This window comes from Panulirus ornatus, chromosome 23 (genome assembly GCF_036320965.1).
Source record: "Panulirus ornatus isolate Po-2019 chromosome 23, ASM3632096v1, whole genome shotgun sequence".
NCBI lineage: Eukaryota > Metazoa > Arthropoda > Malacostraca > Decapoda > Palinuridae > Panulirus > Panulirus ornatus.
In genome coordinates this window covers 22,191,529-22,213,609 of record NC_092246.1, presented here as the reverse complement: position 1 = coordinate 22,213,609, position 22,081 = coordinate 22,191,529, and the positions used below count along the sequence as shown (strand labels likewise).

The 22,081-nt window shown below is 42.2% G+C and overlaps 1 protein-coding gene across 4 annotated transcripts in view; it reads right to left on the bottom strand.

Annotated features, from left to right (window-relative positions):
• AdoR (Adenosine receptor) overlaps window positions 1-22,081 on the bottom strand; it is a 118,840-nt gene that overhangs the window by 7,327 nt on the left and 89,432 nt on the right. Inside the window, exons 3-6 of one of the 4 annotated variants that reach the window (XM_071676812.1) lie at window positions 18,462-18,494; window positions 6,591-6,767; window positions 5,337-5,987; window positions 1,410-1,625 (exon numbers count right to left, since the gene is read on the bottom strand). In XM_071676812.1, coding sequence (XP_071532913.1) covers window positions 1,410-1,625; window positions 5,337-5,987; window positions 6,591-6,767; window positions 18,462-18,494 — 1,077 coding nt within the window. The remainder of the gene's footprint in view (window positions 1-1,409; window positions 1,626-5,336; window positions 5,988-6,590; window positions 6,768-18,461; window positions 18,495-22,081) is intronic. The other 3 variants (XM_071676814.1, XM_071676813.1, XM_071676815.1) reach the window with 3 other exon arrangements.

The following is a 22,081-nucleotide window of genomic DNA, read 5'->3' as shown; positions in this document are numbered from 1 at the left end:
CCATTTCAAAACACCCTCTTCTGCTCTCTCAACCACGCTCTTTTTATTTCCACACATCTCTCTTACCCTTACGTTACTTACTCGATCAAACCACCTCACACCACACATTGTCCTCAAACATCTCATTTCCAGCACATCCATCCTCCTGCGCACAACTCTATCCATAGTCCACGCCTCGCAACCATACAACACTGTTGGAACCACTATTCCTTCAAACATACCCATTTTTGCTCTCCGAGATAATGTTCTCGACTTCCACACATTCTTCAAGGCTCCCAGAATTTTCGCCCCCTCCCCCACCCTATGATCCACTTCCGCTTCCATGGTTCCATCCGCTGCCAGATCCACTCCCAGATATCTAAAACACTTCACTTCCTCCAGTTTTTCTCCATTCAAACTCACCTCCCAATTGACTTGACCCTAAACCCTACTGTACCTAATAACCTTGCTCTTATTCACATTTACTCTTAACTTTCTTCTTTCACACACTTTACCAAACTCAGTCACCAGCTTCTGCAGTTTCTCACAAGAATCAGCCACCAGCGCTGTATCATCAGCGAACAACAACTGACTCACTTCCCAAGCTCTCTCATCCCCAACAGACTTCATACTTGCCCCTCTTTCCAAAACTGTTGCATTCACCTCCCTAACAACCCCATCCATAAACAAATTAAACAACCATGGAGACATCACACATCCCTGCCGCAAACCTACATTCACTGAGAACCAATCACTTTCCTCTCTTCCTACACGTACACATGCCTTACATCCTCGATAAAAACTTTTCACTGCTTCTAACAACTTGCCTCCCACACCATATATTCTTAATACCTTCCACAGAGCATCTCTATCAACTCTATCATATGCCTTCTCCAGATCCATAAATGCTACATACAAATCCATTTGCTTTTCTAAGTATTTCTCACATACATTCTTCAAAGCAAACACCTGATCCACACATCCTCTACCACTTCTGAAACCACACTGCTCTTCCCCAATCTGATGCTCTGTACATGCCTTCACCCTCTTAATCAATACCCTCCCATATAATTTGCCAGGAATACTCAACAAACTTATACCTCTGTAATTTGAGCACTCACTCTTATCCCCTTTGCCTTTGTACAATGGCACTATGCACGCATTCCGCCAATCCTCAGGCACCTCACCATGAGTCATACATACATTACATAACCTTACCAACCATATATATATATATATGGATCTACAAATGAATTCAACACATTTCTATAAATCTCTCTGAACATAATTACAGGTTTAAAAATCAGAGTAAGGCTTATGAATACATTTATGATAGTGTACAACATACTATTTCCTGTGAATGTATATCAGAAATTTACATCACAAAAAGTAAAAAATAAGGGTAAACACAAACATGTATGACCATTCACCTTCATGTGGTATGCATAAAGGAAAGGATTGATGGCAGAGTTGAGATGACTGAGGAGGATGGTGAAAAACATGAGGCCCTCTGACACACGGCAGTTGGTGCAGAAGGCCTGGATGCAGTTGATGGTGTACAGAGGGAACCAGCTTATCATGAAGAACAGTACAATAATACTCAGGCTCTTGGCTGCTTTCACCTCCCGACGGCTGGCATGGGTCACCTGGAGGAACACCATGTTTCATGAGGTAAGTTGGTGGAGAGGCTGGATCATGAGATGAGTCAGTGGTAGTGGTGCTGGGTCATATGGCGAGTCAGTTGGATGTTGGGTCATGAGGTGGGTGAATGGTAGTGGTGGAGAGTCATGAGGTGGGATGCTGTTGGTTGTGGTGGGTCATGATGTGGTCGATGATGGTGGTGATGTTACCAGGTCATGAGGTGAATCAGGTGTTGGTGACAGTCATGAAGTGGGTCGTATTGGATTATATGGATGTTCTGTGTTACTGATGGGTATTAAGGTGGGTCACTGGTGGTGATGGATCAGGGAGTGGGACAGCGATGGTGGTGGATTACTGATGGAGGTGGTTCAGTGGCTTTTCTGGACAGTGGTAGAGGTGATACATGATTAAAAATGTTCAGCAGGTCAGTCATCTGTGGTGAAGTTGGTGGGTCAGTGATAACCGCAATGGTGGTAGTGGGTCAAGGACAGCACCAGTGGGTCAGGGGTCAGAAGTGGTGGGCCAGGTGGCGGGTCAGAAGTAGCAGTGGAGGTGGTGGATGGCCTACCTGTTGACTTTGGAGAGGTTATTAGGTCAGTGTGTGGCCTCCATGGTAACAGAGATCAGGTCAACTTAAAAATGGGTCTCTAAGTGTTTCCCCAGTTTCCACAGGGGATCTTAGAGTGTTTAGATTCACATGAATGTGAATGGTTAGCAGAAAATGGGTGAAAATTGAATTAGGACAAATAGAAGCAAAAAGTTTACTTCAGCAGAAGTGAAGGAGAATAGGGCCAAGACCAGGCGAAGAGTGTTACGCCAGATCATCAAAAGGATCAGGAATCTAAAACTATGAGGATCAGTGGTCAAAAAGATTCAGCTTCACTTTTCGCCACCCTTGGTCCCAAGCAATGAAGTGTTCTACTGTTCTGAAGTAGCTGGTTGCAACATTGTTTACATGCTTATGAGGAAACAATATCCACTAGATGAGCTTTTAAGTAAAAATGGTCATGGCTGTTATTTGTAACATGCTGAAAATGAGTAAAATGGATATGGCTGTTATTTGTAACATGCTGAAAATGAGTAAAATGGATATGGCTGTTATTTGCAACATGCTGAAAATGAGTGAAATGGACATGGCTGTTATTTGTAACATGCTGAAAATGAGATTTTAGTAACTGAGGAAATGAATTACTGACCTAAGTGAACCTACAAAATGATTCACTAAAAAAAGAACGATATCTATCTACAATATCTAATTTAAAATAATATAAGAAATATAGAAATAGTGAACATCACATATTACAATATACGTAGAGACTGAGTGTGAATGAATGTGACATTTTTGTCTGTTTTCCTGGTGCTATCTCACTGATGCAGAGGGTAGTGATACTGCTTCCTGTGGGGCAAGGAGGTGCTGGAAATGGATGAAGGAAAGCAAGTACGAATATGTACATGTGTATATATGAGTGAATGGGTCTTTCTTCATCTGTTTCCTGGCACTACCTCACTGATGCGGGATATGGCGATCAAGTATGATAAATCTATTCAGACTTGTATTACAAGTGAAAAAACTATAAAAAAACATTCAGATATGTCAAATTTGTATTCTACAGCTTGTGTGTCAGTGATGATGGGCAACATAAGTATAGAAACATTCAATGACTTCCATCTCAAATGGTTATGTGGCTTTCTGTTACATAATAATGCAGTGTGAAGATCTGTGGTATATAGTGCTACCAATCCATCCACTAAAGTGCAAATATCTAGTAGTTTGTTCGGTCATTACACGACTGTGTGTGTGTGTGTGTGTGTGCACAAATGCAAGTCTTGTTTCCTAACAGGTCCGGTTCAAATGAAAAGTCTGAATATGGTAAAAATGAAAGGTTCAAATATGCATGCAGATATGAACATAGCTAAGAAAAATAGTGAAACTTAATGCAAACACATGATTAGTATTGTTTAACAAGTTGCTTTAAAGTTCAGGTGACTGATACAGTAAACCAAAGAACCCATTATGGATCTTGTTACCACAGACTGTCACATGCACTGGTGGATCATGCAACACAAAACATTTACAAAACTCGTTCTTACATATATGTTGCTCTTGATTCCTGCTGAATAAGAAAACAGATAATAAGGTCAGAGAACTTACAACAAGCAAGGAAAGGGTTAGGAGTGTATTAAAACGTCACCAACCATTGGACATTCTTCTCTTCAAGTATTCATGCAAATTCTTCAAGATAGCTCCTGTTTTCTTTCCTCTCTAAATTCTTTCATAAAAAAATCTTCGCAATGTGTTTTTTACATACCAAACAGCTCAATGACAACGAAGAGCTCAGTGTCAGAGTTACACATTACTTGATTTCATTATCCTTATTTTTTTCTCTACTTCATTCTCTTTCATATGTAAACAACACTATAGAGTATCACAGAAAAACATGTTACTCCTCAATCGAGAGATGTTAAATGTACTTCTTTGGTATAACATGAGCAAAAGAAATGTTCAACATACTTCTATGTTATGCCACAAGCAACAGATGTTCGACATACTCCTGTTTTATGCCAAAAACACCAGATGTTCAATGTACTCCTGTGTTACACCACAAGCAAGAGATGTTCAATGTACTCCTGAGTTATGCCACGAGCAAAAGATGTTCAACATACTCCTGTGTTAAGCTACAATCAAGAGATCTTCAATGTTCTCCTGTATTATGCCACAAGCCAAAGAATTTCAATATACTTCCAAAAGTTCAAGCAGATACAGATGCATGTCTCTCCCCCAAAAATATCGACCACACCTGCAGGCACCAAAGACTCGTAAAGCCTCTCTTCACACTGCTAAAGCTTTACTTCAAACTGCTACAACCATGTGTGTCCACATCCTTCAATACTCAAGCTGCAGGTCTGAAAGAAGGTAAACTAACTCAAATCAAGATATTTTGGAGTGAAAATGTCTGCCCTTACAAGAACACTGTCTCAGACCAGCTTTAGTGATGGTAAACAGTGGTAAAATTTGGGGACAGTGAATGCATGAAGCACTGTACCAGCCCTTAGTAGGCACACTAAGCCTGTCATTGAAGGCCATGTCCCGAAACATAGGACACCGCTGGTAGGGTCATTTGGCCTCTCAGTGAAGGCTATGTCCCCAGACATGGACACCCAATGGAAATAGCGAAAAAAGTTACAAGGTAGGTAGTTGGCTCAGCCTGTCACAGCTGTGGTGCTGTACCCAGATGATACCATTTATCTACAAATTAGAGGAAGGATGAACACCTGGGTGAGCTATGTGCCGTCTACCCCACCAGATACTGAACCCAGGAATTATAGATGTTAGTGACATCACAAGAGCCAAAGAGTAGCTAACAAGATACGACCATCGATAGTTTATATTCATCATTAAGTTTACAGATTCTGATGCTAATCAGAAGCAATCTTTTAACAACCCACGTCTTCTGAACTTTTGTTAAATCATCGATTACTTTCATTTCTCCTATATGACTTAACTTCATCTAACACGTACTCAAATTCATCCATTGTAACTGCATCAACTTTCATTGTCCGCTTTTAGTTTAAGACAATTTTAAATTACCTATTTTGATTCTACTTAGTTTGATGCCGATTCTGATCTGTTTATTTCGCTTATATTTTATTCTAATTTGACCAATGCGAGAGTTCTCAGATGGGAGGATGGGGTGAGTGATGTGGCTGGAACTAACCTGATGGAGGACATGCGACAGAGTACTACCCCGACGGGAGTCACCCTCAGTCCCAGCCCTAAGAGGACTATGAAGCTCATCTTGTTTCCTGTTCCTTATCTTCCTCACAAGCCTTTTCCACCTGGCATCCCCTGCTAAAGACGGATCAGTCATTTCTGTGTGATCTGGACACGATTCTGTCCCATCTGTGGGAGGCTTCTGCGAGTCTATGCGTATGCTAGGTGTCCTGCTCCTATTAAGAAATGGGTTATGTTTTTTCACTTCTTTTCTGCACTTATTAGCATCTGGATCACTATTCTGTATCGTCATTCCATTGTTCCACCGTTTAAAGCCTGTACTATCTGCCTTTCCATGGGAGTCTGGATGTAAGGCTTCTGTGCTCTTCCTTAACGCTCCCTCGAAGTGCAGACGAAGGAGGTAGTGGTGAAGGTTCTCCTCCTGATGGTGGTGGAGGTGGTGGGGTTCAGAGAAATGGTGGTGGTGTTGGAAGTCTGACTGAGGAAGCCTCAAGAAGGAAGAAGGAGAAAGTTGGAGATCTTCCTCATGATCAGAAAGGCTCGAGTAATGGGGAGAAGAATGCTGAGGAGAGCGTTGTCTGTGAGGATGCAAGGGTTTAGATGGACAGGGTCTGGTGCTCCTTGGAATTTGCAGCTAGAGAGAAGAGAAGAAATGCAAATGAGAACATGAAGCAAGAATCATAATAACATAGTATGAAAAGAATCAAAACATATCCTGAGACCCTATACTTAACCTTCACACTGAGTTTCTACACTTCTTTACACTAAAGAAAACTTGCATTACACAGATACATGTAATGTGTGAATTAACACAGAAGTTTCATTTAACAACATATTTTTTCCTAACTACTTGACAATCCCCAATGTGGAAATCAAGAAATATGGCTGCATTACAGAAGAGGCCCATAAAGTGAACTTATAAACTTACATGAAAAAAGGAATATAAGTAAACAAAATATCCCAAAGGTCACTTAGCTTTAAATAAAGCATATAAATCGTATACCTTTATTGGTTTCCTTTAAGAAAAAATCATTATGAAGTCCAGTACTTCCTACCTACTGCTGACAGTGGTTAGTTACTGTTTATCTTGCTTTATCATAATGGGACTTGTTAGATGTATTCTAACATGAGTGGTGTTGTTGTAAGACATGTCTTGCCTATGACTGGTGTAAAACATGTCCTGCCTATGACTAGTGGAAGGGTCCTCACCTATGACTGGTGTAAGACAGGTCCTCACCTGGTGGACTATGTTGGTGTTGGTGCTGCCCCGCCTGGGATCGTCCCTGGTGGAGGATCCCTCACTGACCTGCCCTCGACTCTGGCTCCTGAAGATAGCGGATCGCTGCCTCTGGCTACTCTGTGTACCTAGCGAGGCGTTGTCTCCCTGCGGCTCCTGTGCCGCAATCTGACGAAGCTGGATGGAGGAGGAAGCGGTACGATTATGGGGAGTTCTTAAAATACAGAGACATTATCTTATAAAAATCATGCAATGCATCAAATGGATGGTTAATATATATATATATATATATATATATATATATATATATATATATATATATATATATATATATATAACTTATTTTATTTTTTGTTATACTTAGTCGCTGTCTCCCGCATCAGCGAGGTAGTGCAAGGAAACAGACAAAAGAATGGCCCAACCCACCCACATATACATGTATATACATAAACGCCCACACACGCACACAGACATACCTATACATTTCAATGTATACATACATATACATACACAGACATATACATATATACACATGTACATACATATACATACACAGACATATACATATATACACATGTACATATCCATACTTGCTGCCTTCATCCATTCCCGTCGCCACCATGCAACACACATATATGGGGCAAGGTTGTGGCCATCACTGTTCTCAATATTGAATAATGGACAATAATCTTTTTTTCTTTTTTTTTTTTTTGCTTTGTCGCTGTCTCCCGCGTTTGCGAGGTAGCGCAAGGAAACAGACGAAAGAAATGGCCCAACCCACCCCCATTCACATGTATATACATACGTCCACACACGCAAATATACATACCTACACAGCTTTCCATGGTTTACCCCAGACGCTTCACATGCCCTGATTCAATCCACTGACAGCACATCAACCCCGGTATACCACATCGCTCCAATTCACTCTATTCCTTGCCCTCCTTTCACCCTCCTGCATGTTCAGGCCCCGATCACACAAAATCTTTTTCACTCCATCTTTCCACCTCCAATTTGGTCTCCCTCTTCTCCTCGTTCCCTCCACCTCCGACACATATATCCTCTTGGTCAATCTTTCCTCACTCATTCTCTCCATGTACCCAAACCATTTCAAAAAAAAAAAAAAAATATGTATATATATATATATATATATATATATATATATAATCTATATATATATATGTACTTAGAAAAGCAAATGGATTTGTATGTAGCATTTATGGATCTGGAGAAGGCATATGATAGAGTTGATAGAGATGCTCTGTGGAAGGTATTAAGAATATATGGTGTGGGAGGCAAGTTGTTAGAAGCAGTGAAAAGTTTTTATCGAGGATGTAAAGCATGTGTACGTGTAGGAAGAGAGGAAAGTGATTGGTTCTCAGTGAATGTAGGTTTGCGGCAGGGGTGTGTGATGTCTCCATGGTTGTTTAATTTGTTTATGGATGGGGTTGTTAGGGAGGTAAATGCAAGAGTTTTGGAAAGAGGGGCAAGTATGAAGTCTGTTGGGGATGAGAGAGCTTGGGAAGTGAGTCAGTTGTTGTTCACTGATGATACAGCACTGGTGGCTGATTCATGTGAGAAACTGCAGAAGCTGGTGACTGAGTTTGGTAAAGTGTGTGAAAGAAGAAAGTTAAGAGTAAATGTGAATAAGAGCAAGATTATTCGGTACAGTAGGGTTGAGGGTCAAGTCAATTGGGAGGTAAGTTTGAATGGAGCAAAACTGGAGGAAGTAAAGTGTTTTAGATATCTGGGAGTGGATCTGGCAGCGGATGGAGCCATGGAAGCGGAAGTGGATCATAGGGTGGGGGAGGGGGCGAAAATCCTGGGAGCCTTGAAGAATGTGTGGAAGTCGAGAACATTATATCGGAAAGCAAAAATGGGTATGTTTGAAGGAATAGTTAGTTGTTCCAACAATGTTGTATGGTTGCGAGGCGTGGGCTATGGATAGAGTTGTGCGCAGGAGGATGGATGTGCTGGAAATGAGATGTTTGAGGACAATGTGTGGTGTGAGGTGGTTTGATCGAGTAAGTAACGTAAGGGTAAGAGAGATGTGTGGAAATAAAAAGAGCGTGGTTGAGAGAGCAGAAGAGGGTGTTTTGAAATGGTTTGGGCACATGGAGAGAATGAGTGAGGAAAGATTGACCAAGAGGATATATGTGTCGGAGGTGGAGGGAACGAGGAGAAGTGGGAGACCAAATTGGAGGTGGATAGATGGAGTGAAAAAGATTTTGTGTGATTGGGGCCTGAACATGCAGGAGGGTGAAAGGAGGGCAAGGAATAGAGTGAATTGGAGCGATGTGGTATACCGGGGTTGACGTGCTGTCAGTGGATTGAATCAGGGCATGTGAAGCGTCTGGGGTAAACCATGGGAAGCTGTGTAGGTATGTATATTTGCGTGTGTGGACGTATGTATATACATGTGTATGGGGGTGGGTTGGGCCATTTCTTTTGTCTGTTTCCTTGCGCTACCTCGCAAACGCGGGAGACAGCGGCAAAAAAAAAAAAAAAAAAATAATAATTTATGTTTAATCCATCACCAATCAGACCCTCTCTAAGCCAGGCTATTGGCGAGCTGTTACTTTTACAATTGCACAGTTCAGTGCCACTAGAGGACCTTCATGGCTTAGTACAGTTACTTAACACCAGACTATCTGCAGAGGCCACCATATTGTCTTTACAGCAGTCATGTCAACCTAACGTGAATGATTCTTGACTAGTTCAGCGAGGTGGGAAAGCAGGACACCAGACGAAAACTACAGTGGGCCTACGACGCTGAACTTGGCCCCACAGTAGCTGCACCGCTATAGGAACTACATAATGGTGCTACAAAAGAAAAAGGTCTACAAGATGTGTGCGACAGGAAGGATCTGAAGGCAATACTTAAATCATACTTCTCTGTTATCTATGGGTAAACATCATACTTATATCATACTTTGTAATCTATAAGCCACTGCTATACTTCTCTGTGACCTACAAGTCAGTCATACTTCTCTGTGATCTACAAGTCACTATCATACTTCTCATGATCAAAAGGTCACCACCATACTTTCCCATGATCTACAAGTCTCTATCATACTTCTCTGTGATCTACAAGACACTATCATACTTCCCCATGATCTACAAGTCACTATCATAATTCCCCATGATCAGCAAGTCACTATCATACTTCGTAATCTACAAGTTACTATCATACTTCGTTATATACACGTCACTATCATACTTCTTCATTATCTACAAGTTGCTATCACACTTCTGTTATATACAAGTCACCATCATACTTCTCCGTGATCTACAAGTCACTATCATACTTCTCCGTGATCAACAAGTTGCTATCACACTTCTCTTATATACAAGTCACCATCATACTTCTCTGTGATCTACAAGTCACTATCATACTTCGTGACCTACAAGCCACCACCATACTTATCCGTGTTCTACAAGTCACAAACATACTTCGTGATCTACAAGTCACCATAATACTTCGTGATTACAGATCACTATCATACTTCGTAATTTACAAGTCACTATCATACTTCGTGATCTACGTCACCATCATAATCCGTGATCTACAAGTCACTATCATACTTCGTGATCTACCAGTTACCATCATACTTCGTGATCTACAGGTCACTATCATGCTTCTCCGTGATCTACAAGTCACTATCATATTTCTCCGTGATCTACAAGTCACCATAATACTTCGTGATCTACAAGCCACTATCATACTTCGTGATCTACAGGTCACCATCATACTTCCCCGTGATCTACAGGTCACCATCATACTTCCACGTGATCTACAGGACACGACACCTCTACAGAATTCCACTTTGGGATACGAGACTCGAGAGCTGGGCTCAGTCAACAAAACCTAGAGGAAATGCAGAAGTTACGGGGACTTTGTGTCATTATAGGAAGCGAATGACTCGATGGCTAAAAGAAATCTACAAGGGTAACGCACATACCTCTGTAGGGACTACATAATCCACAAGAGTCTACACTAACTACATCGCTGAAGCCCAAAGAAGCTTTGACAAGCATAACGAGGCTTCAGCCACGGTGTTCCTTTAACCCACAAACACTACCGTGCTTAGCCCACAGTAAAGCCATACATACCATAAGTATGAGGAAGCCTAAGCATCATAAGTCAATATGAAACCCCAGTGAACAAAATCAACCATAATGAAGCCTCAACTACCGAGACTAAATATAATGAAGCCTCAACCACTGAGACTGATTATAATGAAGCCTCAAACATCATGCAAGCCTACGCCACTTGGCTAACATGGAGCTCCAGCGACCATAGCCACAGTAAGGTGAAGCCTGAACTAATTTGGTGGACGCTCAAGTCCCATCTGATGAAGCCTCATGCACTGTGACTACCATGAGGTACTTCCAGCCACCATAGTGGAACCTCAGTTACCATGAAAAGCACGAAGCATTAACGACCATAATAAAGCTTCACTTACGACGGCTAACACAACGGCGAGCCATGACCTTTCTACTTAAGAATAGTTACGTCGGATATGAACAACCTGTGAAATCAAACAAATCATCGAACCCAACTACACCGAGTGTTACAAACACAAGAGTTGCACACTTATAAAAGTGCTTCCTACTTTATCCACTTAACACGGGTTGATTCGTCAAGCGAGACCAACAACCCCATTCATACTACCTCCGTTTACAAATCACTTGTACAATCTGGTCCCCAGTCAGTCCTTCTCCCTGGCATCTTCGCCACAAGCACACACACAAAACTCGAACCAATTTGATGGCAGCTCTTCTACCACGTTCAGCCTCTCTTCCTCATATCTTCTCCCACAATGCCACATAACATTTCATTCTAAATATATTTTTCCGCAATATGGGGTGAAGTTAATGAGACAAGGAAGCCACCGCAAGCATCTTTACTGATACAATCAATAAAGATAAAATATTCATCATATCTATTACGTGATACCCTCTTTGTGCCAGCCGGGTTTTTTGACGCATGGTTGGCTGAACTAAGGGGGACACTGGTGACACACCACTGTTGTGTAACACTGGGGTTCAGTGTAATGCAGTGCCTTAAACGTTATCTGTTCAGAGTCATAATAGATAAATAACTAAACCATCTCTTACAGTCATCAATGACGGTCTGCCAATCAATTAGGTTGGCTCCAGGAAGACCAGACCAAGATAATACCAGACATGAAACTTTGATCAGAACAGAAAATTATGCCAACATACCTGTCGAGTGAAGTTCCTAAGCTCGAACAAGAAAATCTGACTAAGTGAAGTCCAGAGGAACGGAGTTAGAAACTGGAATAGAGAGAATTGACCCTAAAAACAATCTGACTGTTATTTTCTTTACGCGAGACAAAAGGCCCAAACTTGTAAGGAGAGACAGGCCAGGACTGGAAGTTAATCAGAGATTGAACGAATGTGTCCAGAGTCTCAGTGATAGAAGGCTTCTGGTAGTGTCGAGTGGGATGCACATGTGACACAGGAGCTGAAGTACCGTCTCTCTCTTGTCTGGCAGGACTTTATAACTGAACGAAGCAGACAGACAGACAGACAGTCTACTCATCTTAGGAAACCTCATCTTAGGAAACCTATTACATGCCCCAGAGTGATCAAAACTGTATCCACTGACCTTATCAGAGCCGGTCACCTACATCATGTTAATCACATGTTATAACCTCTTCTTGCTCCATACCAGTCTCTGTTTTTGTTTGGATCTTCATCACTTCGAAAGTGGCCAAGCGTCGGAGGGCCAACGAGAGGGGAAGTGTACCAAATTTGATCTCTATACAGACTTAAATCCTACGATTTAATAGAGAAAATCATCCATATCATAATACTAAAACTAAACTAATGAAAATACATTCTTAATCAGAGGAAAAAAATATACGATACAAGAAATACAAGAGTAATTACCTTAGATATACGTCGAAGTAGCCCTCCGAGGGAGTTCCGCTGTGAATTCAAGTAACCCCCTCACCCCATTCCCTACAGGGCTAAATAACCAAGCAGAAAATAATACCAGTGTGATGATGCACTTGCAAAACTGTGGCCTCCCCGAGCACAAACCAAATAAATCAATCGTGTGTCGACCATGCAGTTAGAGAGCTTGTGATGAATGGTATGTAAACCGACCCCAAACAACATGCTGTAGGGCATCTAGCGTCACAAGCAACTAACTGCCCACATTCTCCAGACACATCACGAACCGATGATGGATTCAAAAGAGATTTTAGGAATAAACATAAAAAAAGCCTTAGCATATCTTAGTATATCTCTTAGTATATCTCTTAACTTTGAGACGGTAGGATGGTGTCCCGTCCAAATTATCCACCGTATATTTTGACGGGAACCTCTGTTGCATTCCACAAACCTAATACAAAAATTATTATTTTCTAGCGTAACAATGATCTTTAGTGCAAATCTTAAAAGCGTGTTCTAGGCAGGTGTGATTCTAGAGTTCGTCAACAGTAGTAATCAAAAGGAAGAAAATACAAAGAAAATAATGATATGGCGACGATGAAACAAATCCAAGTCGCACAAGACAAAAAATGATAATAAAAAACGAACTGATGAAAATAGGAGACGACAAGAACAAGGGAATAATACCCCATCCCCACCACCCCTCCAATACAACATAGCAACATTGTTCGTCGACAGGTATTGGAAATTCTAGCTTTGGTGTTTTTTCTGGGGGGGGACTAACTCGGTTTAGCTTTGATACGCGATACAGCCTGGCTTGAGCGTACACACTTGCGCTTCCCAATCCTCCCTCTCAGTGTTCGACTCGCCTGGTCCCGGGGCGTTCCCACAATGCCTTCCTTACGTGACCTTTGATCTGGTCTTTTGGGGGAGTCGGGTCAAAAGTCGCTCCACTGAACCCCAAGGGTCGTACGGTCGTGAGTTGAGGGTCGTACTGGGTTGTTCGGTCGTGATCATGGGGTTGTTCTGGCCACACCCGTCATCCGTTGCATCGGCCATGCACTCTCAACTCCATGTGCCACACCTGTCATACGTCACACGTATCATGCGCTATGTCTGCCACGTGCCACACCTGTCATGGGCTACACCTGCCACGTACCACGTGCCACAACTCGTGTGTCACGCCAGTAGTCATGCATCACATCTTTCATGCGTCGCATGTCATGTGCCACCCCTGACATTCGCCACATCCGCCATGCGCCACCCCTAAAGATGCCACACCTATCATGCGCCACGTATGTCATGCGCCACACACACACTTAACGAGCTGTCGTACTGAAATCATGCGCCACACCTGTCATGCGCCAGGGATAAGAGAACCCCCCCCCCCCCCCAGAGACAAGTGACCTGTCTCCTGACCAACATCAGAATCACAATTAAAGAGGAAAGTGTCCAGGACGTCAACCATAATAGGTGCTCGTTGCACAATTCTGGTCACCGCCTGAGGCAACCAAGATTCACCTGTGTGAGGGTCCAGGGGAGAGAGAGGGGTAAAGACAGAGGAAAGGCTGTGGGATATATAACAGTTTTGTCCACCATGGAGGAGAGAAGAGTTAGGGGTGACCTGATTCCGGCCCTCAAGTTTGCTATATTAACTGGACGACGTCGACAGAGTGAAGAGTGATGGTAAAAATAATGAAGAGGCCATGATAACAACCCCCTGAGCCAAAGGGTCGTCATAAACAACACAGTGAGGTACTGTTTTCCTGTATGGCTGGTGGATGGCTGGACCAGGTCAACTGGCAACACTACAAACACTAGCACTAACACAAGCGACTTCATGACGAGTCATGACGCCATGCGAGTGTGCATAATTCCTTCCCACAAAGTACAATTATTTGTTAACAGACTTTTCAATCTATGAAAATGACTCCATCACGTCATAAACAAACATCTGACCCTGATCAACTTCCGGCATTGAAAAATGATGTAACACCACAATCTCTCCTCCCAACCCTGACCGGAGTGATTAGAGAAAGGCTGCACCATCAATGGACACAAAGCTCAATCTCACCACTAAAGAAGTCCACCCTTTCCCTGCTACTGATCGCAACGCGAGATGCGCAGGAGCCCCTTGGGGAGTAGTATGGCCCTTGGGGGTCATGGAGGAGTTAGTGGATGGTATAGTACGAGGGGCGCCCGCTAGAGGGTATGTCTCGAGTGTTTAGATCTGTCAGACTTAATAATTAGGTTGTTATACCAAGACTCATATCAACCCCCCCCCCCCCCCCACCCCTCGTGACGCTTAATAGTTAAAACGTAGTCAGGTGTTTAGTTCACATATTCATAAATAGTAAATAGGATATTCACACGAGCCATATATATATATATATATATATATATATAGCGAACAGCGCGTATGGTGTTAAAAAATTATCTTAAGCCTCCACGCAAAAAGAGCTCAGATGATCTACATAGGACAGGGTTCGAATCCTCAACGCCCCGAGGTAAGTCGTTCTCATCTAACATTTAATTCCCTTAAAAGCACGTATCAAAACATCCTTCACTCCCGAGGGTATATTTAAAGGGCTCCTGGCGTGCAAGACAAACTTTAATCCACTCTCAAACCCCAGTTCACAGGGAGAGAAATGGACGATAACTGGCTCTTTATCATAACATCCAGGTGTAAAATATATCAAAGGAATTCACGAACACTAAAGACAATTACTACAACACTGTGACGTGGAGTAATTCAAATGCTGATACAACACCTTCATGAAAGCGAAAGAAAAGTGGTGGTGGTGGTGACCAAGGACACCTCAGACAGTGGGTGTAGAGGCCAGAAATGTAGACGAACAATAACAAAAAAAAAAAATTGACACAAGAGATATGAAATCGGAACAACCAACAGAATAAGAACAACAAACACAACAAGAGCAGATGCATCACTCACAACACGAGGTACAACCACTACAGCGGCTGCAGCAATACAACATTTACAACCACATTAGCAACCACAAACTTAACAAATACGATCTTTCAAGCCAAAATCACCAAACATGAATAACTAAAACCACGGTTACAACTTCTAGTGCAACTACAATAATTACATAAAACACTAACGGCAACAAAATACAACTCAACTACAATTCTAGTACATGATACTAATCTTGTTGGCCATATTATCACCGCCACAACCCTTTGATAACAGCATATAACAGTCTCTACAGAATATCTCATATATATATATATATATATATATATATATATATATATATATATGGTGTGGGAGGCAAGTTGTTAGAAGCAGTGAAAAGTTTTTATTGAGGATGTAAGGCATGTGTACGCGTAGGAAGAGAGGAAAGTGATTGGTTCTCAGTGAATGTAGGTTTGCGGCAGGGGTGTGTGATGTCTCCATGGTTGTTTAATTTGTTTATGGATGGGGTTGTTAGGGAGGTGAATGCAAGAGTTTCGGAAAGAGGGGCAAGTATGAAGTCTGTTGGGGATGAGAGAGCTTGGGAAGTGAGCCAGTTGTTGTTCGCTGATGATACAGCGCTGGTGGCTGATTCATGTGAGAAACTGCAGAAGCTGGTGACTGAGTTTGGTAAAGTGTGTGAAAGAAGAAAGTTAAGAGTAAATGTGAATAAGAGCAAGGTAATTAGGTACAGTAGGGTTGAGGGTCAAGTCAATTGGGAGGTAAGTTTGAATGGAGAAAAACTGGAGGAAGTAAAGTGTTTTAGATATCTGGGAGTGGATCTGGCAGCGGATGGAACCATGGAAGCGGAAGTGGATCATAGGCTGGGGGAGGGGGCGAAAATCCTGGGAGCCTTGAAGAATGTGTGGAAGTCGAGAACATTATCTCGGAAAGCAAAAATGGGTATGTTTGAAGGAATAGTGGTTCCAACAATGTTGTATGGTTGCGAGGCGTGGGCTATGGATAGAGTTGTCCGCAGGAGGATGGATATGCTGGAAATGAGATGTTTGAGGACAATGTGTGGTGTGAGGTGGTTTGATCGAGTAAGTAACGTAAGGGTAAGAGAGATGTGTGGAAATAAAAAGAGCGTGGTTGAGAGAGCAGAAGAGGGTGTTTTGAAATGGTTTGGGTACATGGAGAGAATGAGTGAGGAAAGATTGACCAGGAGGATATATGTGTCGGAGGTGGAGGGAACGAGGAGAAGTGAGAGACCAAATTGGAGGTGGAAAGATGGAGTGAAAAAGATTTTGTGTGATCGGGGCCTGAACATGCAGGAGGGTGAAAGGAGGGCAAGGAATAGAGTGAATTGGATCGATGTGGTACACCGGGGTTGACGTGGTCAGTGGATTGAATCAGGGTATGTGAAGCGTCTGGGGTAAACCATGGAAAGCTGTGTAGGTATGTATATTTGCGTGTGTGGACGTATGTATATACATGTGTATGGGGGTGGGTTGGGCCATTTCTTTCGTCTGTTTCCTTGCGCTACCTCGCTAACGCGGGAGACAGCGACAAAGCAAAAAAAAAAAAAAAAAAAAAAAAATATATATATATATATATATATATATATATATATATATATATATATATACACACACACACACACACACACACACACACACACACACACACACATAAGAAAGATTGTAAGTATGCCTTCAACATCATTACAGAAAAAAAGCTACACCTAAAATAAAAAAAAGCAAGAAAAGTAGTAACAGTGGCAACCATCACAACAACAACAAGACCCACAACACAAAAACAACTATAAACACTGGAAATAAGAAACTGAACAACAACGAACAAAGGAAAATACGACATACACCTCATTACGAATAACAAAACAAACCTGTATAGTCAAGAGACACAAGAACAGCACAAACACGACACAAACAACCACTAACAACAAAAACAAGCATGACAGAATCATCATGAATGCAACATCTCTTACAACAACGGCCATCCTTACAACAACAACAATAACAACAACAGGACTGGAACTTGCTAAATAGAGACATTAATTAGAGACGGATAAAGAGACGCATAAATGAATAAATGCAATTCTAAGGACCCAAATTTCTATTTAAGACACATATTCTGTCTTCATTATCAGTATCTTATATAGGGGAAATTATATGAACATGAGGACAGAACATGAAGTGAGGAAGGTACTGTACATAAAATGGAAGAAAATGAGTTACGACACTTGAAGACATGAGGAACATGGAGAACACTGGCTGAAGATCATGACATGTGGAACATGAGGTAAGGAATGCGAAATTGGGAATATGAGAAGGCATGAATGAGGAACCTGAAATAATGAGGCTCTGGGGGTAATGTGTTTCAGAGATAATATTCGTCCAAGATTCAGGGACGTGACTATGGTTACAAGAAGCAATGAGAGGCTGATGAGTGTACCCTAAAATATAAGACAAAATGCATACCCTTAATTGGAAGATTAGGGCGACATATCTTTAAAGGAGAGAGGGAGATAAAAGCCTATCTGCATTTAAATTTCCAGCTGCGAGCATGCCTTTAAATGTGAAATTAAGTTTATAAAACACAAAATCAAAAGTATACTCTCATACTGTTCTAGATATATGCACTAAAAGATAACACGATAAGCATAACTTTTGAAATCAGTATGGAGGACTAGGATGCCAACTTATAATAAAGTGCGACTGCGAAATATTATCTAAATTCACTCATTATAGACAAATTTTGCATAGATAACAAACCAGTCTTTGGCTTAAGAACAAGACAGAAAGGTATTTTAAAACATCCAAAAGTTTTTGCAAAGTGTAGAACATTCAAAGGAGCAAAACACAAGAAAAACATGAGGTTTACACGGCAAAGTAAAGATAAACTGTGTTGGATATCAAAATTCGGGTGGCATTCACTAGAGATGGTCTAGAAGTCAGGCAAAAATCAGCCCTAAGGCACTGTGCAACAAGCCTCACTATCCCTTGGCTTACCGTCCCGTGCTCCGATTTCACAGAGAGTTTGCTCTGGAATTGGAACACTTTGATGAGCAGAGGTCATTAGGAAACACTATTCAATATAGATAATGTGTTATGCCTCCCGGCCGCGCCTGAGAAGAATCATCTGAAACAACAGCTTAAGGATGTCAACAAATATGAAGCAAATCAGGAGACGATAAGAATACATTAATATTTTCTTGAGACTTCCAAGATTCCTCCAGGATGTTGCCTGTTAAGACATGTTAGGTAAGGATTTCAGAAAACCTAATACATTCCCTGTTAAGGTAAGTAAAATTAAGATTACAGAAGACTAAGACATTTCCTGTCATAATACATAAGGTTAGAATCAACAATATTGCACCATAACGAAATTAAACACACTGGTACATAATACAAGAAGTAGCCACCATATTTGTTCATATAATTCAATAATACTTTCAACCCATGACTACATAATCCGAGAAATTAATATACTTGTCAAGGAGATATTACATCTTAAACACCAACAGAACAATACACAAATACTTAAAACTGACGAAGAAAAAATAAGGTGTTTGCCGAGCCGCCTCCCGATGTGTGATCCCAGACTTGCTATGGATGGTACCAGCCTGCGCGGAGGCCAATACAGTTATTCATTACATTAACAAAATCAAACACACCCACCTACCCCCCCCCCCCACACACAAACACAACACACAATAACACAGCCTCACAACTAAATGTTTACATTAAGCGTAAACACGGCGGCGGGTGTATCCCATACGCCAGGAGGGAATCGGTCGTGTCAGTTCCAAGTCACGTTTGCTGTTGACAGCAAACCCAACAGCTTCATTCCCAACCACATAGTTAACTTGTCTTGTTGTGGAGCTAAAACTAATTACCTTTATTACTTTTTTTCTTTTGCAGCCTTTGACTAGTTAAGCATTTCAGTTCAGTTCTTACGAAACGACAGACTGCAAGGCGGATGTAAGGATGGCTTGTTTTCCTCAGCGTACACAGTTTGCCGCTATTTACGAAAAAAATGCGATGAAGTTGACTTTAGATCCAGTCAGTTTTCAGCTACTGTCATCTGAGTCCATGCTGAGGACAAGGGTAAAAAGAAAGATATAAAGAATATAGAAATATATTATTCCCTTGAGCACGACGGTACGACTCTCGAGCATGATAGTGCGACTCATTTGCACGACGGTACGACCCTGCAGCACAACGGTTCATACAACCTCTCATCACGACGGTACGACCTTTGAGCACGACGGTACGACCCTGCAGCACAACGGTTCATACAGCCTTTCATTACGACGGTAAGACCCTACAGCACAATGGCACATACAGCTTTTCATCACGACGGTACGACCCTTAAACGTGACACTGAAAAAACATGATTAAAGAGTAAATGTTTACTTAAGAATTTAATTAAATCATAGAGCGTCAAGCTGTGTAAGCATCTCAAGGTCCACAACTCAATCAACTTGAAAACTCGTGTATCAGTGCCATGTTATTGTTATGACATTACAACAGTTTGGTCAGGTATTAGAGCTTGGACATCACATACACAGGCAGTACAGCTTTCACGAATCAAAAAAAAAAAAAAGTGTATAGTACTGAAAAGGAAGTGTTATTTCTTTAAAGTTACGATCATTCAATGTTCATGTGTTAACGTGATTTTGGCTAGTTAACCATATTGATGCAGTCTCTCAAGACTAAGTTACATTAATCTACAGAATAACAAATAGAATGATATAATTATCGAAACTTCTTGGGACATAAGAACACACACACACACACACACACTGATGCAGATGTCATGTGTTGGTTCCGCTGTGATCTCAACAGCTGTGGGACCAGCCTGTGTGTGTGTGTGTGTGTGTGTGTGTGTGTGTGTGTGTGTGTATGAACGTTCCTAGGATGACCCCACCATTACAAACTCCTCTGGTCAACAAAACAAGTGATCAAATTTCTTGTGTATTTCTCAATTCCTCTCCTGCTGCTGCTGCTACTGCAGCGTTGGCAACCCTCTTCCTAAACTCATCTGTGTCTCCCCCCCCCCCTCCACGGCCCACGTGACCACCCGCACCATCTCCCCCGTCTTCTCCTTAAATGATTTACTCCCACACTATCCTCCCTAAATTACCCCCCTCCCTCACAGGGCTTACGACTCGTATCTTCCCCAGTTCCTCGACTCTTATTTTCCATAATTACTCAATATCATTACGTTTAAAATTCCTATACATATATATTTTTTTTTCTTCCGTGAACTTTCCCTTTATCCTCTTTCGTCTTTCTTGAACGAAACATTATGATGACTTTCTTCGTATTATCCTCCTTTTCTTATTTCTTAAATCTTAGGGTTTTTTTTTTTTTTCCTGATTTCATCTCACGTTACCAATCTTCCTGACGTGGTTTCTATACGTCTCTCGCTTCTACCACACCACCTTCTTCACCATCACCATCACCATCACCCATCATCTCTTTCTTTACTTGTTTCTTCTCCCCACGTGTCTCTCCCCTGGCCACTTGCTATCCTCCCCTGACCATCTCACACACATCCCCTCCTCCTCGCCCTGGCCAAGGGGCGTCGTGGGCCCGGCCCCTGGGGAGGTCATTGGACGGCTCCCAAGGCCAGAAAATGGGGGCCGGGAATCCGACCTGTGGTACACCGTCGCCCTCAAGGGGACTCACTTAACCCAGGGTTATGTGTCCCCCTGACCCTTAACGTGGCAGTTAACCCCTTAGAAACCCCAGATGCCCCCTGTAATTACCCCACGTTATTCCCTTGTGCGTATCATATGTGTGTGTGTGTGTGTGTGTGTGTGTGTGTGTGTGTGTGTGTGTGTGTGTGTGTGTGTGTGTGTGTGTGTGTGTGTGTGTGTGTGTGTGTGTGTGTGTGTGTGTGTAATAAAAAAGAGTGTGGTTGAGACAGTTGAAGTGGGTGTGTCAAAATGTTCTGGACATATGGATAGAATGAGATAAGAGAGGTGCGACGAAGAGGATATATGTGTCAAGAGAAAACAAGGAGAATGGAGGAGACATAACTGGATATGGAAGGATGGAGTAAAAATGATTTTGAGTGACCGAGGTCTGAACATGCAGGAGGGTGAAAGGCGTGCACGGGATAGAGGGAATTAGAACGATGTGGTATGCAGGAGGGTGAAAGGCGTGCACGGGATAGAGGGAATTAGAACGATGTGGTATACAGGGGGGCGAAAGTGCTGTCAGTGGATTGAACTAAGGGATATAGAACGACTGGGGTCAACCAGGTCCCTGGGGCCTGGTTGTGGACAGGGAGCTGCGGTTCCGGTGGATTGCTCATGACTGCTACAGAACGAATGTGAGCAGATGCGGCCTGTCTGCCAATGTTTCTGGCGATACTTCGCTTATGTGGGAAATGGCGAACATATACAGAGAGAGAGAGAGAGAGAGAGAGAGAGAGAGAGAGAGAGAGAGAGAGAGAGAGAGAGAGAGAGAGAGAGAGAGAGAGAACAAAACATTCTGGCCAATATTTCCGTCTCCTTCGAATGTGAGAAAGTTGTTTACAACTTGTCAGCCTCAGCCTGACCCTCCAGCTACACACACACACACACACACACACACGCACACACACACACGCACACACA